At 42.0% G+C, this 17,153-nt stretch overlaps 1 protein-coding gene across 1 annotated transcript in view; it reads left to right on the plus strand.

Moving 5' to 3' along the window:
* The window catches only part of LOC123762695 (adenomatous polyposis coli protein), a 169,929-nt gene that overhangs the window by 123,218 nt on the left and 29,558 nt on the right, over window positions 1-17,153 (plus strand). Inside the window, 4 exon segments of the mRNA XM_069332251.1 lie at window positions 1,528-1,649; window positions 3,986-4,131; window positions 4,808-4,936; window positions 6,842-7,026. Coding sequence (XP_069188352.1) covers window positions 1,528-1,649; window positions 3,986-4,131; window positions 4,808-4,936; window positions 6,842-7,026 — 582 coding nt within the window.

Below are 17,153 nucleotides of genomic sequence, written 5' to 3' on the forward strand. Positions count from 1 at the left end.
AGATGTTTTATTTAATGGATTCTAGCAATAAAAGATCTTTGCATGCTCTCCAGGTCAGCAATTTCTACAGCTTAGAATGGGGCTGATAGTGTGCAACAATATTCCAATCTAGGGAGCACTAGTGTCTTAAAAAGTATCATCATTGGTGTGGCATTTCTTGTTTGAAAGAATCTTGTTAATTAACCTGTCATTTTTCTTGCAGTTGTGACAGTTACTTTGTTGTGGCCTTTATTTAACACTTAAAGTGTTCCAACTTGATTACTCCTAAATCTATTACATTGGTTTTTCATTCAATAGTGTGGTTTGACTGCATTTTATATCTGGGTTCTCTTTTAATATTTTATTTTTTTCCTTGCACAGTTACTGGAACATATGCTCATTAAACATTATGTTATTTTGATTAACATCAGGCTGCAGAAAATCAGTAGGACCTGTTAGTGCGGATTCAAACCTATGTTCTGGGTACTCCCGAGCAAATACCTTACTGATTTTCTTATTGATACATTGCATTAATGTGACTTCTTTGTGCATTAGATTGGAGGTTTGCTGTGTCCTCTATTTTGTCTACTTTCATGAAACTCATAGTACCATCTGCAAAGAATGATACAGTACTATTGTTTGTATCTTTGTCTATGTTAGTTACAAGGATGAGTAAAAGTGCCAGAGAAAGCACAGTACCTTGGGGGGATTCGAGCTTTTCACAGTGGATGATGATACTTTGTTGACTATTGCACTCTGGGTTCTGTTCATTAGGAAGTTAAAGATCAATCTCCCTACTTTGCCAGTAATTCTTTTTGTGCACATTTTTTGTGCAAGTACACAATGGTCACATTTGTCAAAAGCTTTTTGAAATATGTGTATTATATGAGCATTTTGCATGTCTTCCATGGCATCTAAGGCCATGTCATAATTGTCTAGCAATTGTGAGAGGTAGGAGAGCCTTGTCCTTAACCTGTGCTGCCCAGGGTTATGTAGACACTTTGATTCCATGTGTTTTGTGATCCTACTTCTTGGCACTCTTTCAAAGATTTTTATGATGTGTGATGTTAGAACTACTAGTCTATAATTTCTTGCATCTGCTTTCTACCTTTCTACCTCATCTACCTCCTCTGTGAAGTAGCTCAATCTCTGGTGTTTTAAGTATGTCAGGGATGATACTGGTATCAAGGCTCCCCTCTTTAAAAGATGTCAATGGCCCGTAATAGTGGTTTGTAGGTAACAAGACATCATAGATATACAGTAGATAGAATAATACACCTGTAGTTTTGACACATAATTTTGACAAATATCCACTCTTCCTGACTAACTCAATGACTATAAACAAATTCATCACTATACTTGTCTATAATATTTTTGGTTTATTGAATTTAAATTAATTAAATTCATTTGAATATCACTGGCATTGTACTTTTAATTTATATTAATACCTGTTTAAGGTTATAAATTTGCCTTATGTTTGTTTCACATAATAGCATTCATGTTTTTGTATCATATCTTTACTAACAAATATTTTCTCCTTTCTAACAGTCGATTTACCAGTGGTGCAATATCCCCAAGTGACCTTCCAGACTCCCCAAATCATACAGTCCCACCAAGTCCTAAGAGGTCTCGCCCTCCTTCACAACCATTTAAACCAGCACCGGCCCAAGGTTAGCTCCAGATAAATAATATTCTCTCCTGTTTCTAAAGAATCTCGTATCAAATTAGTGTGTTTATGAGGGAAGTCTGACTCATTCATATTTTGAATACTAATGACCGAGTCAATGATTTATGCTTCTTCCTGTACTAGAAATGAAGAGATGCATGCAAGACCTTCACTAAACATTCTGGATAATAACATTTTCCACACCTTTGTGTTTAGGACCCCAACAGAAACTCGTGAAAGATTTATTAGAAGCGGACACCCATTTCTCTTGGCCATAAACATTGGCTTTTAAATGTATAAAAAAATTAAATGGAGTTTTTAAGTATGTGAATGTATTACTCTCTATCCTCTACTGACACATTGAGTAGTGTGTGTCAAATTTCAGTGTTTTGAAAAAAAAAACTATTTTGAAAATATAAAAATATCACGGTTAAAACTTGAATATTTCTGGATTGTTTTTACACACAGTCTATGGCAGTTTGTATGTTTAAATTTTCTCTTTTGCTATTTTTCACTTAGATTTTTATGTTTTCAGATTTGATACTTTCACGTCGTATCTCAGTAATTAAGAATTTCACTAGTGTCTTATCAGTATCAAAGTATTAAAAAATGGCATATTCTATTTGTATGTGTCCTCCTTAGTTAGATAAGTAAATGAAAAATTACTGAGTGAATCATTCTATTTATATATGTTAGGTTAATATGATTTTAATTTAGTATGTTCTGTCAATGGTTTAACCCAATTTTAAAACATGATCAGGTTTATTAAACATCCTCAGTTATTTAGACTAATTACTTCATCTATCATTAAAACCTAGCCAAATTTTGACTTGTAATTTGGTTTTAATCATCTGGTGAGCAATATCTTTGTCGGATATTTAAATTGTTGCATTTTGTCACTTAAAATATATTTTAGCTATATTTTGTCACAAGAATTTAAAAAAGATTTTGTGTGAAGTAATGAAGCTTTGCTATTCAGCAACTGTGTCATATTTAAAGAAAGTAAGGACAAAGATTTGTTCGTGTTTGCATAGACTCCAACTCTGGTTATACAGCTGAACCTATTTTTGTAACACTTGGACATGTCTCTTTAGAATGTAAATGAAAGAAATGCATCATAGTTTATTAAGGTTCTATTTCCAAATTTGCACACAAAAATGAACCCTAGCTGAGTGACAAATTGTTAAGGTACACTTAACACTTTGGCGTACCCCGCGCGCCACCCCTCAACTGTGCGATAATGGACCCAGGGTGTCACGGGAGCGCGCGTAAATTCTGAAAAGTGTATACTCTCTTCAACTTTGTCACCTTAATTCTCGTCCTACGAGATTAAATTTTGCATCATTGTGTTCGCAATAGAATTCTCTACAGTACTAAATGCATATAAACTCCAAAAGCCCAGCTAATTACCTGCAGCAAACAGAGAAAGTGCGAACGAGTTACCCAGGAGCGCACAAACGCGATAAAATGTTTTCACTATTTTCACTCTGGTCACCTCAATTTTCGTCCTAGGTCTTTCATTTTGGTCTCAATGGGTTCGCAATTGAAATCTCTAGAGGAACATTAGCATATAAAATAAAAAACCTGGTCACGCTCCAACCGCTGACGAGTTGAAGACGGGCCACGCGTTAGCCGCAAGTGAGCGCTCAGACGCCTTCCAGCTACACTGCCAATTCCCGCTCTTTTCAAGCGTTTCTTTCGCAATTTTCTTCCAGGAAGGGCCTTGTTCATGATCACTATCCATCGTGGAGTAAGCGTAGATAGTTTCTAAAGCCGCAGTAAGAAATATAGCCACGGAAAATAGCCGAAATGTACACACGTTTGAGATGCGAGGGGAGGCAACATTGGTTACAACAGTGGAGCGAAAACAATGGGCCCACGGCGTGTGCCAAGCCGCCTGAGGGCCACGAGGCTCAACAAAGAAAATGGGAAGACATCGGCGCGCATTTTAAAACCAGTCCCCAAAAAATTGGATAAAAACCTGATTTTTGGCGATTATTTAAAGTGGATGACGCAATGCTGCGTCATCCCCGGTATTACCGACAGTAAACGGATGACGCAATGCTGCGTCATGCCCGGGCGAAAGTGTTAACTAATGATGGCCACTAAAGCCAGCAAATGCAAAATACATTATTGTACCAGAGTCAATAAAAGTTTTTGGTTTCAAGTTTCAGGAAACTTAAGTTTTCTCAATACTGTATATACAGTATCAATATATGTTGAATCTAAAAAGCTCTAGATTACATCGCTCCATTGCACAAGTTACCATACCTTGTAAGAATTCATTTTAGTTTCTCCATGTTTGTTTGTGTTCAGTAGATTTCTTTTCTGACCCTACAGGTCCCAGAACCAGTACAGGAGTGTTTAGTGAGGCTCCAAGAGCATGGGTAGAGGAAGGCACTCCAGTTGAATTCTCTCGAGCCACTTCCTTATCATCCCTTACAATTGATGATGATCTACCCTTAATGGATGATGGTGTCCCAAGGGTTAGTTTTTGTCCATAATGTAAATTTTCCTAACTGGATCTGTTTTTAATTATTTTAATTTGCTTTTGAAAATCTTTGATATAAATCATTTTCCTTATGAGCTCTGATGAAATATTTGCAATGTCGATATTTCTCTACAGTGTACTAAGGATGCTTGAACTAGAAATTGATATCCTTGAGAATATACTACCATTCTAATTATATGATTTTTTATATAATTATTGTGAACATATCTTCATAATAGAATGCTATTTTGCTTTATCAAATAAGAATGTGAAATGAAATTCTCAAATAACCATTTTGTAGTGAATGTCAGGAAATTTCTTCTCTAAATTCTTCACTAATTATTTCATATCTTGGTTTTGCTATCCCATCATCTCGTGTTTCATATCTTAAACCTACCCAGCTTTTCCTTATTTTTTTCAATTGTGGGATGCGGGGAGGTGATGTAAAAAAAAAAAAAGAGTAATATTTTGTAAACAAATAAGCATAGCTGAATAAAAAATTCTACACACGTACTCTGATGCCCAGGAAATTATCCCAGTAGTCAGGACTGTCTGTAATATCATAAGAAAGATAATACATAGTAAGTATGAAAGTACAGTACGTAATTATGTTACCTCTGACATTATATGCTCGCCTTGACAAACAGGTGTACACTTCTCATCCTTCAAAGGACCGGTTAAGAGGAGACGGCAAAGACAGCAGTGACACAACTGGTAGCGAGGCTTCACGTACTACATCTCGTGGATCCCAGAGAGGGATTCCTCTACCTTCTTCTAATATTCCAAGACTCCATGGACAGGTAAAGAAAGAATTTAGGAATTGTAATAAAAATATTGTACAATGAAGTCTTCTATTAATGCATTCATTTGGACAAAATCCGTTCCACTAGATAGTGCTATCAAATGTACAGATAAGATTTTTAAACTTTCGGCAACTTTGTGGAAATGTAATGCAATTTCTTTTCTATTTATGCAATCACATGAAAAACAAAACTTTACGTTAATTTGAAAAGCACCTTTCCGAGTAGATCATTTAGCTACTCCTGGAGGTCAGGTCTATTGTGTTCATAAAACAGGATCATGTATAGTCAGAAAGGAGGACATTAAAAGGCATTCTGTTGCCGAAAGAGGGATATCCGCTGGTAATCATACTGAGCGGGATACTTTTTTCCATTGACTACCTTAGCATCTAGCTGATCTTATAGGAGCCACTTGAAAATTCCTTTTGCTACATATGCCATAATGTTGTTCTTCCTGACTGTGCATGGTTCTGTCCTATGAACACAACGGATTTTACCTAAGAAAGCAGCTGAATGGGATATCTCTGAGAAGTAACTTTTTAATATAAAAATGTGAAGCTATGTTATCTAATTTGACTTTTACCTCAATTACCCTCTGAGTGGTGGTGAGATGTTTGGTCATGTTTCTTTGCACCTTATGCCTATGTCCACTAGCAGTAAATAAACATCAGGGAGTTACGCGTCTGCTGTGGGTTACATCCTGGGAAAGATCAGTCACGGTTCCAGAGGTACTGTGATAAGTCGTACAGAATTTCTCTCCTAAACAATGGAAGACCATTTGTTTAGGATTATTACTGAAAGATGCATTATATGCTGCCTTATAAATTAATTACAATAAAGTAGTTTAATTTTTGTAAATGTTTTATGTAGACTTGCTCTCCAATTTCTAGAACTCTAGTTAAATGGGATTAATTTCCCTCAAGCAGCTTGTATGCCATTCGTTTGAGATATTTCAACTATTTTGAAATTTCCATTGTTCAGATACAACAGTTGGAGGGGGTGTAGTTGTAGAAGACTTCATTGTACAGCATTCAGTACAATATGTTAGATAGAAGTTGCAGATAATGATTGTCAAATTAATATAATTGTAAACAATTGACGATTGATTTAGCAAAAAATTAATCAAGGTCCTTTGAGCCTGTACATCCTGACATTTGTCTCTAGTATTGTTGTTTGCTGTTGCATGCCTTGAGTAGGTCATTTCCTTTATGTCAAGGAATGGTTAAACTGCTCCTTCTTGTCCAATATGATGACCTCTAATTTTTTGTGGATACAGAACTTTAACAATTCAATACACATAATTCTTAAGTTCTAAAGGTATTACACTGATAATGCCCACTAATCCAGATCATATGGGCCAACCTCTTTCTGAGTTAGCCAGAGATCCGGATTAGCGGGAGTTCTTACCGGCAAGGTCCAAAAATGAACATATTTAAACAAAGATTTGTACACAAACAACATAATTTGTATTTTCAAACACACAAGAAACATAAATTTACATGGTTAGGGTAGATTGGCAAGGTTGGTTTTGATCGCCAGCTGCTAAGACTGCTGCTGGTGAGCATAGGTCTCCCGATGTCTTTCAGTAATCCGATTGAAATGCTTGTAACCCTGATTTTTGTCTGAGTTTGGCAAAGGGTAACAGACAAAATGCAGATTCGATTTTGTCCGCATTACCCAAAGGTCTGGGTTAATGGGGAGTCAAGATTAGCAAGCTCTTGCAGTTCTGTTATATTGCCATGCCAATTTAACTTGTGATTATTTGAGTTTTGTTTTTCCCTTAGTGAAATCATTGTCAAGCACAGTAACAGTATACTCAACCTTAAGAAAAATATGTTAGTACTTAATTCTAGTTAAACTGTTAAATAAAACTAAATTTTAAACATGCGTGTTCTTTGATCTCAGGAACATGAGGATCTGAATGCGTCAGCTCGAGAAGTAGACCAAATTGACGGTGGTAGAGAGAGTTCAGAAGAATTGGGACGAGTTAGGTCACGTGAACACTCTCAGAACAGGTCAAGTACTCACTCTGACTCTGAGAGTGAAGACCTATTGGCCGAATGTATCAGCTCAGGCATGCCAGACAACATGTGAGTACTGCATTTGTCTAATTCAAGTTTATACCATGTAAATAAATTTGTATTACATTAACCCTAATGAAATCCAGGAAAGTGCATAGTTTCCTGGGTTAATGGTTTGACAAAATCTCCTGGATAGACAAAAACAAGTTTATTTCCTGGCTAGACAAAAACAAGACATAAATTTTGTCTAGTCATGTCAGATGTACCTTATCTCCCCACCTTTATCATAACCTCACCAGTGGTCCCAGCATCATCCACCAAGATATTACCCCCCTTATCATAATCCTCATCAATAGTTCTACTCTAAGGGGAGACATGATCACTACCTACAAAATTCTCAGAGGAATTGACAAGGTAGATAAAGATAAACTGTTTAACACGGGTGGTATGCGAACAAGGGGACACAGGTGGAAACTGAGTATCCAAATGAGCCACAGGGATGTTAGAAAGAACTTTTTCAGTGTCAGAGTAGTTAACAGATGGAATGCATACACAGTTTCAAATGTAGATATGATAGATCCCAGTAGGCTCAGGAATCTGTACATCAGTTGATTGACAGTTGAGAGGCGGGACCAAAGAGCCAGAGCTCAACCCCCGCAAGCACAACTAGGTGAGTACAACTAGCAGAGTACTTCCCACCGAGGCACCATCCATTACCATAACCCTCATCAGTGCCCCCATTGCCCACTCAGACACCAACCCATGGGCCAAGGGTCTCGGATCCAATAGATACATTGATGTCCTGTGATCTGGTTCCCTGTGCATAATGGTATCAACACAACATGAATATTTACCATGCAGTTTGATATTGCATCCTCTTTACTGCTGATAAGGGCATGGGAGGTGTGGTGGTGTCTCAGTAGCTAGTGAGGTCAGTGTGTTGAATGGTGGGGGGGGGGCTTTTTTCATTTGTAGACTTTCTACAAATATTTTCTGGTTGTTCCTTAGAGTTTTGGTGTTGCTTGATTGTTTTTTGTTGGTGCTCATTGGAGTTAGTAAGGGAGTAGGTGTAGGGAGGTGGGTAATCTGGTAGGGAGGGTAGGGGTGAAGCAGGAAAGGTGAGGGATGTGTTAGGGGAGATTGAGTTGGGGTTGGGGGATGATCGCAGGGAGGTGGGGGAAGGGGCTCAGTGTGGGTGGACCGGTGCCAGCTAGTACAGTTTTTCCCCTGGCTGAGGGGTCATGCAGCTTATGAGACAACAGCAAGTCACACATACTGGAGGAAGAGGGAGGGGTGCCTACCATGTACTCACCTAATTGTACTCGCCTAATTGTACTCACCTAATTGTGCTTACGGGGGTTGAGCTCTGGCTCTTTGGTCCTGCCTCTCAACCGTCAATCAATTGATTTACAGATTCCTGAGCCTACTGGGCTCTGTCATATCTACATTTGAAACTATGTATGGAGTCAGCCTCCACCACATCACTTCCTAGTGCATTCCATTTACAAACTACTCTGACTCTGAAAAAGTTTTTTTCTAATGTCTCTGTGGCTCATTTGGGTACTCGGCTTCCACCTGTGTCCCCTTGTGCGTGTGCCACCTGTGTTAAATAATCCATCCTTGTCCACCCTGTCAATTCCCCTGAGAATTTTGTATGTGGTGATCACGTCTCCCCTAGCTCTTCTGTCTTCCAGCAACGTGAGGTGCAGTTCACGTAGTCTGTCCTCATAACTCATCCCTCTTAGTTCTGGGATTAGCCTAGGGGCATACCTCTGAACTTTTTCCAGCTTCATCTTGTGCTTGACTAGATACAGGCTCCATACTGGGGCTGCATACTCCAGGATTGGCCTTACATTTATGGTATACAAGGTTCTGAAGGATTCCTTACACAGGTTTCTGAAAGCAGTTCTGATGTTAGCCAGCCTCGGATAGGCCACTGATGTTATTCTTTTGATGTGGGCTTCGGGAGACAGGTTTGGCGTGATATCAACTCCCAGATCTTTTTCTCTGTCCGTTTCGTGAAGGACTTCGTCTCTCATTCGGTATCCAGTGATTGGCCTCTCTAGTTCCTCCTCCTAGTTTCATTACCTTACATTTACTTGGGTTGAACTTTAGTAGCCGTTTATCGGACCATTCCTTCAGTTTGTCTAGGTCATCTTGTAGCCTCATACTATCCTCCTCTGTCCTGATCCTCCTCCTAATTTTTGCATCATCAGCAAACATTGAGAGGAACGAGTCAATTTCTTCTGGGAGATCATTTACGTATATCAGAAACAGTATAGGTCCAAGGACTGATCCCTGTGGGACTCCACTGGTGACTCCCCGCCACTCCGAGACCTCACCCCTCACAGTGGCTCGCTTTGTCCTGTTGCTTAGGTACTCTCTTATCCATTGGAGTACCTTCCCTTTTACTCCTGCCTGCATCTCCAGTTTGTGCACTAGTCTCTTATGTGGTACTGTGTCAAAAGCTTTCTGGCAGTCCAGAAATATGCAGTCTGTCCAGCCCTCTCTCTCTTGCCTGATTTTTGTTGCCTGGTCATAGAACTCAATTAATCCTGTTAGGCATGATTTGCCATCTCTGAACCCATGCTGATGTTGTGTTACAAAGTTCTTCCACTCCAGATTTTCCACTAGCTTTTTTTGCACAATCTTTTCCATCTTGCATGGAATGCAAGTTAGGGACACTGGCCTGTAGTTCAGTGCCTCCTGCCTATCACCTTTCTTTTATATTGGGACTACATTGGCCGTCTTCCAAATTTTTGGCAGTTCACCTGTTACCAGTGATTTGTAGACCTTGGAGAGTGGTAGGCACAGAGCTTCTGCTCCTTGCTTTAGAATCCATGGCAAGATCCCATCTGGGCCTATAGCCTTTGTCACGTCCAAATCTACCAGATGCTTCCTCACCTCCCCACTGGTAATCTCAAACTCCTCTTGTGTCTGATGTTCCCTCCCTTATCTCTGGGACTTCTCCTTGCTCTGAGGTGAAGACATCCTGGAATGTCTTATTGAGTTCCTCGCACACTTCCTTGTCGTTTATAGTGAATCTTTCTGCCCCTATCCTCAGTTTCATTACCTGTTCCTTCACTGTTGTTTTCCTCCTGATGTGGCTATGCAGCAGTTTGGGTTGAGTCTTTGCCTTGCTCGCTATGTCATTTTCATATTGCCTCTCTACCTCTTTTCTCACCCTGATATATTCATTCCTGGCGCTCTGGTATCTTTCTCTGCTCTCTAGTGTTCTGTTGTTTCTATAGTTTCTCCAAGCCCTTTTACTTGGCTGCTTTGTTAGCTAAGTATATACATGTGTATATGCACTCACGCACTTTCACACATACTTCAATGTTAGAGTTGTCGATAAATGGAAAGACAAAGAAGTAGTTGATGGTAACTTAGTACACAACTTTCTATGTAAATACAGTATACTGTAATAGGAAAAAACAAGGGAACTGAGTCATTGCATTAAAGTAAGAAATGTTTGGAAAGCGATGCTAACAGCTAATGCCTGACCATACAAGCATATTGAAGTGATATGCACATACAAATAAATGATGCAATTTCTCTATAGCCTTCAATAACTTAAACAAATGTGCCTTTTGAATTCTATACTGTAAATACAATCCATATGAGACCCACTTTTGTCTTTGCAAACCCCAGCAAGGCACTCCCACCTCATTTTTGTGTTTTTGTTTTTATAAAGTTCCTGAGCTGTAAGGGCTAATTTATGGGGAACTAATGTGGGAACTTGGCCACTCCACACTGGAGGAGGGTAGTAACATTGGAGATATAAGAACGATATATCAGAACTATGGTACTACATTATATAAGTTGTAAATAAAGGGAATTGATAGAATGAACACTGAAAGCACATTTAGGTGAGAATGTACTCTCACAACCCTCCCTTCCCCTCCACATACCTGTTCTCTATTCCCACCTCACCCTCCCACCATTTAGCTAAGGCAGAAGTTTGCTAAGTGTGCATTGCCTATATACTTCAGTAGAATATCACAAGAGCTTTTACTGGCTGTTCATGCGCATGCCACCTCTTGGGTGGCTTAATCTTCATCACTCAATCAATCACAACCACAAGAGGTAGTCTGATGGGTCTTTAAAACCACCTTTCCTACATTGCTGTAGTAAGGGTCACAGGGTGAGAGCCTCGCCAACACCTCGGCACCCTGCATGTTATTGAGGTCGTGGTGGGAGAGCAGTGATGGCCACATCTCGGGGGACAGGAAACATTGGTATAAAATATGAACTGTTGCTCAGCTTACGGTCTACATTTTGTAAAACAAAAACGATCACAAAAAAATGTCTAGGTCTAACACTGAGCATATAATGAATACATTAGGCCTTGGATAAGGTTAGGCTAGTCCTAAATACGTTTGGTTGTTGTATTTGCTTTTTTTGTTATTGGTGTTCGTCATAATTTTACTTATACAGTATACACTATTTAATAGCACAAAATATGGCCGTCACTATGTAAACAAAAGGTGACATCACCTAGCCTAGGCATCTTTTGGAATGCAGTTATTAGCGCAGATCTCATTGTTTAAATGGCAACGTTTTCCTTTTTAGTACTGAATTTATATTGACAGGTAGACATTGTATTGCAGTGATGGCAGCCACTTGCGTTGATATGATGTAGGGACCGGGGAAAGGGGGGGGAGGGTGATAGCAGCCACTTAGATCAGGGACTGGGAAGATGGGGAGAAGTCGATGGCAGCCACTTAGGTCAGGGGGTTGGGAAGAAGGGGGAGGGGGGGCGTTGATGGCAGCCACTTAAGTCAGGCGCCTGACAACTGGATGGACAGCGCTTCGGATTCGTAGTCCTGAGGTTCCGGGTTCGATCCTCGGTGGAGGCGGAGACAAATAGGCAAAATGTTTCTTTCACCCTGATGCCCCTGTTACCTAGCAGTAATTAGGTACCTGGGAGTTAGACAGCTGCTACGGGCTGCTTCCTGGGGGTGTGTAACAAAAAGGAGGCCTGGTCGAGGACCGGGCCGCGGGGACGCTAAGCCCCGAAATCATCTCAAGATAACCTCAAGGGACCAGGGAAACTGGGGGGGGGGGTGATGGCAGCCACTTACATCAGGGACTGGGGAGAGGGGCAGATGGCAGCCACTTACGTCAGGGACTGGGGAGAGGGGCAGATGGCAGCCACTTACGTCAGGGACTGGGGAGAGGGGCAGATGGCAGCCACTTACGTCAGGGACTGGGGAGAGGGGCAGATGGTAGCCACTTACGTCAGGGACTGGGGAGAGGGGCAGATGGTAGCCACTTACGTCAGGGACTGGGGAGAGGGGCAGATGGCAGCCACTTACGTCAGGGACTGGGGAGAGGGGCAGATGGCAGCCACTTACGTCAGGGGCTGGGGAGAGGGGCAGATGGTAGCTACTTACGTCAGGGACTGGGGAGAGGGGCAGATGGCAGCCACTTACGTCAGGGACCGGGGAGAGGGGCAGATGGCAGCCACTTACGTCAGGGACCAGGGAGAGGGGGTGATGGCAGCCACTTACGTCAGGGACCGAGGGGAGGGGGAGGATGGAGAGAGACAAATAGATAAAGGAAAGAAATTATGAAAAACAGCGATAGACGAGCGAGTAAGGAACAAATGGAAATAACGGGGGGGGGGATCACATAATGAGAGGGAGAGGGGTTGGACCATCACATAATGAGAGGGGAGGGGTTGGACCATCACATAATGAGAGGGAAGGGGTTTAGCCATCACATAATGAGAGGGAAGGGGTTTAGCCATCACATAATGAGAGGGAAGGGGTTTAGCCATCACATAATGAGAGGGAAGGGGTTTAGCCATCACATAATGAGAGGGAAGGGGTTTAGCCATCACATAATGAGAGGGAAGGGGTTTAGCCATCACATAATGAGAGGGAAGGGGTTTAGCCATCACATAATGAGAGGGAAGGGGTTTAGCCATCACATAATGAGAGGGAAGGGGTTTAGCTATCACATAATGAGAGGAGGGATGGGTTGGCCCAGCAGGAGACAAAGGAAAGCGGGGGACTAAAGTTACTCCTCCGAGAACACCCTTTTTATGGGACGTATGGATATAGCAGCGCAGCCTAGCATGGCCCACCACGCGGCACTTCCTCCCATGCCCTTCTTGCCCACGACTGAATACATCTCTGGTGCTGCTGAGAAACTACCCTTAAGACCACGTTACCTCTTGGGTGTAGTGTGTACAAGGCTCTCGGGGAGAACTGTACAGTAAATGTTGCAGACTACAATCAGTGGGTGGCATATAGACATAGAGAGCAAGGAAGCAAGATAAGGCAGAGTCTGTACTTGTGCAGGCGATGAGTCACAATAACGTGGCTAAAGTATGTTGACCAGACCACACACTAGAAGGTGAAGGGACGACGACGTTTCGGTCCGTCCTGGACCATTCTCAAGTCGATTGTGAGAATGGTCACAATCGACCTGAGAATGGTCCACGGCGGACCGAAACGTCGTCGTCCCTTCACCTTCTAGTGTGTGGTTGATACCTGGTTGATGGGGTTCTGGGAGTTCTTCTACTCCCCAAGCCCGGCCCGAGGCCAGGCTTGACTTGTGAGAGTTTGGTCCACCAGGCTGTTGCTTGGAGCGGCCCGCAGGCCCACATACCCACCACAGCCCGGTTGGTCCGGCACTCCTTGCAGGAATAAATCTAGTTTCCTCTTGAAAATGTCCACGGTTGTTCCGGCAATATTTCTTATGCTTGCTGGGAGGACGTTGAACAACCGCGGACCTCTGATGTTTATACAGTGTTCTCTGATTGTGCCTATGGCACCTCTGCTCTTCACTGGTTCTATTCTACATTTTCTTCCATGTCTTTCACTCCAGTACGTTGTTATTTTACTGTGTAGATTTGGTACTTGGCCCTCCAGTATCTTCCAGGTGTATATTATTTAATATCTCTCTCGTCTTCTTTCTAGTGAGTACATTTGGAGGGCTTTGAGACGATCCCAATAATTTAGGTGCTTTATTGCGTCTATGCGTGCCGTATATGTTCTCTGTATTCCCTCACAGAGGGAATCTGGTCTGGTCAACTCTGTACGTGTCATATTAATTAATGGTGTGCAGCATCAGTCATTATAAGTGCGGAAGAAGAGTTCAGTATTGTATACCTTGAGTGACCTAGAATGACTTCTAGTTGTTTATTCCTATTGTAAAGAAAGGCGTTGAGGGGGGTTGGGGGTGGTGGGGGAGAGGTGGTTTGGCTGGTTTTAACCGTGAGTGGGGGGGGGGGGTTGGATTTGAGGTTAGTTTGTCGAGTCATTTATTATGCACCTGATACCCATTCCGTGGGCGGTGGTAAAAATGGTTACATAGGCACGCAGTGCGTTCGGGTAGCGAAGCAACTAACAATCTTAACGAGTTAATTTTTTTATTGTGAGGAGTTTGTTTATTGTGGCGACGCCGTCATACGAGGGGAATATTGAAATATGGCGGGCGGGAGGGTTGCTTTTTTTTGTTGAAATAAAAAACAAGCCACACAATAGTAACAATGGTTGGTGGTTTTGATATTAGGAAGTGCAGGAGTGAGGGGGAGGGGGGGGGCGATGTTCACACACCGACCAGCTGATCAAGAGGGTCACCGCTCCTCCCACTACACACGCTCCTCCTCCCACACGCCGCCGCTACACACTCGCCCACACACTCCCACGGTGCGTACACACGCCCGCGCCCTCTGCTACACCTCACCTGGTGGGCGTGTTGGGTTTGAGGATCAGCTGACTGGCGCGGCCCGGGACGCACGACGTCGTCCAGGCTTAGGACTGATGTTGACATTACCTTTTATTAACGGCGGACGACCGAAATTCTTGGACATTAGTTTTGCTTCTCGACTCTTGCTACAAGATTGTGACGGATGCTTAAGGCTTGTGTGAAGTACCGAGAGCTGTTATTCTTGTTTTATGGTGTTTGCAAGTGTGACATTTAAAAGAGAAAATAAATAAACTGGAGGGGAAAAAGTTAGTGCGAATGTGAGCAAGCGGAAGTAGCAGAGGGTGTTGGGGAAGTACACTACAGCCAGACGGGATCACCACGGACTTGTTGAGTGCCACGGCGACGGAGGCGAGGCTGGGGGCTCTCCTCAGGACACCTCCCGGCCCACTTCCACACCTGACCTTGGTCGCGGTGGCTGGCCCAGAACCAGGTAAACCGGTTGTCAATTATCTTGCCGCTCCAGCTGGCATCTTGCCGCTCAAATGCTTCCACAAGGGAATGACACGTGAGAGGTCCTTAGTAGCGATTGTGTGAGAATGTTGTGCTTAACTAACTTGGGGAGACGGTCGGCCGAGCGGACAGCACACTGGGCTTGTGATCCTGTGGTCCTGGGTTCGATCCCAGGCGCCGGCGAGAAACAATGGGCAGATTTTTTTTCACCCTATGCCCCTGTTACCTAGCAGTAAAATAGGTACCTGGGTGTTTGTCAGCTATCACGGGCTGCTTCCTGGGGGTGGAGGCCTGGTCGAGGACCGGGCCGCGGGGACACTAAAAGCCCCGAAATCATCTCAAGATAACCTCAAGATAACTAGTACAGTTGCGGCAATATACTTCCCCCTGGGGGTCCACTCAGGATGCCATCCTCCGTAGTTACATAATACCCCGGCACATATTTACTGCTCGGTAAACAGGCATCGTATGTGAGGAAGCGGTGTCCAGACGTCTGGTATCGCGCGGTGAGAATCGAACCTGGGGCCATGCAGTTGTGGTGTTGGCGGGACAGAAATGGTTGGGCACGTTTCCTTTTTATCTGCTGCCTCTGTTCGCCTAGAATTAAATTGACACCGGGAGTAAGCCAATTGATGTGACGTTGTATCTTATATATATATATATATATTATATATATATATATATATATATATATATATATATATATATATATATATATATATATATATATATATATATGTCGTACCTAGTAGCCAGAACGCACTTTTCAGCCTACTATGCAAGGCCCGATTTGCCTAATAAGCCAAGTTTTACTGAATTAATATATTTTCTCTAATTTTTCTCTTATGAAATGATAAAGCTACCCATTTCATTATGTATGAGGTAAATTTTGTTTTACTGGAGTTAAAATTAACGTAGATATATGACCGAACCTAACCAACCCTACCTAACCTAACCTAACCTATCTTTATAGGTGAGATTAGGTTAGGTAGCCGAAAAAGTTAGGTTAGGTTAGGTTAGGTAGGTTAGGTAGTCGAAAAAACATTAATTCATGAAAACTTGGCTTAATAGGCAAATCGGGCCTTGCATAGTAGGCTGAGAAGTGAGTTCTGGCTACTAGGTACGACATATATATATAAATAAATATATATATATATATATATATAATATATATTATAATATATATATATATAATATATATATAATATATATATATTATATATATATATATATATATATATATAAATATTATATATATATATATATATAATATATATAATATATATAATATATAATATAATATATATATATATATAATAATAATAATAATAATATACACCTCATGTCTTGATGAAGGGGGCTTCATGTCCCCGACAAATGAATTAGTTTTATGTGCACCAGTTGGAAATACCAATTATATTATATTGATCATTTTAGTGCTAGCTTCGCCAGGAGAAAATCGGGGCTTTCTTTTGAGGAAATGTAGGATAAAAGAAAGTTGCTTAGAGAGTAACCGGTTAGTGTAAAGAAGTGTGTTTTTGGGTCAGTAAAAGTGTCTTGACTAGTACCAAAGTGGGAGGACAGGTGGAGACTCCTGGGATGTTTGTCCTGTTAGTGGTATCCCTCCACACCAGAGTCCCTCCCTACCTCCCTACCTCCTTCCCTTCCCTTCCTACCTCCTTCCGCCTCCCTATCTCCTGGCTTCCTGCCTCTCTTCCTACCTCCTGACTCTCTTCCTACCTCTTGCCTTCATACCTCCTTCCCTTCCCTCCCACCCCTATCTCCTTTCCCCTCCGTCACTCCGTCTATTCCATGCTTCTCAAACTTTCTATCACAATTTCAGCTGTCAACCATCGCCATTTAAACTCCGGCGTTCTCTGTATCCTCCACTACCTCAGCCTCCTCCACGCTCCCTACAGATATTTTTTTTTGTCTTGTGCACTCCCACAGTTCGCGTCCCCCACAGACGCTGAACAAAACCAGATCGGCAGCATCCACCAAGACATTTCTACCCCTCTCCCCCA

Source organism: Procambarus clarkii, chromosome 27 (genome assembly GCF_040958095.1).
Source record: "Procambarus clarkii isolate CNS0578487 chromosome 27, FALCON_Pclarkii_2.0, whole genome shotgun sequence".
Taxonomy (NCBI): Eukaryota; Metazoa; Arthropoda; class Malacostraca; order Decapoda; family Cambaridae; genus Procambarus; species Procambarus clarkii.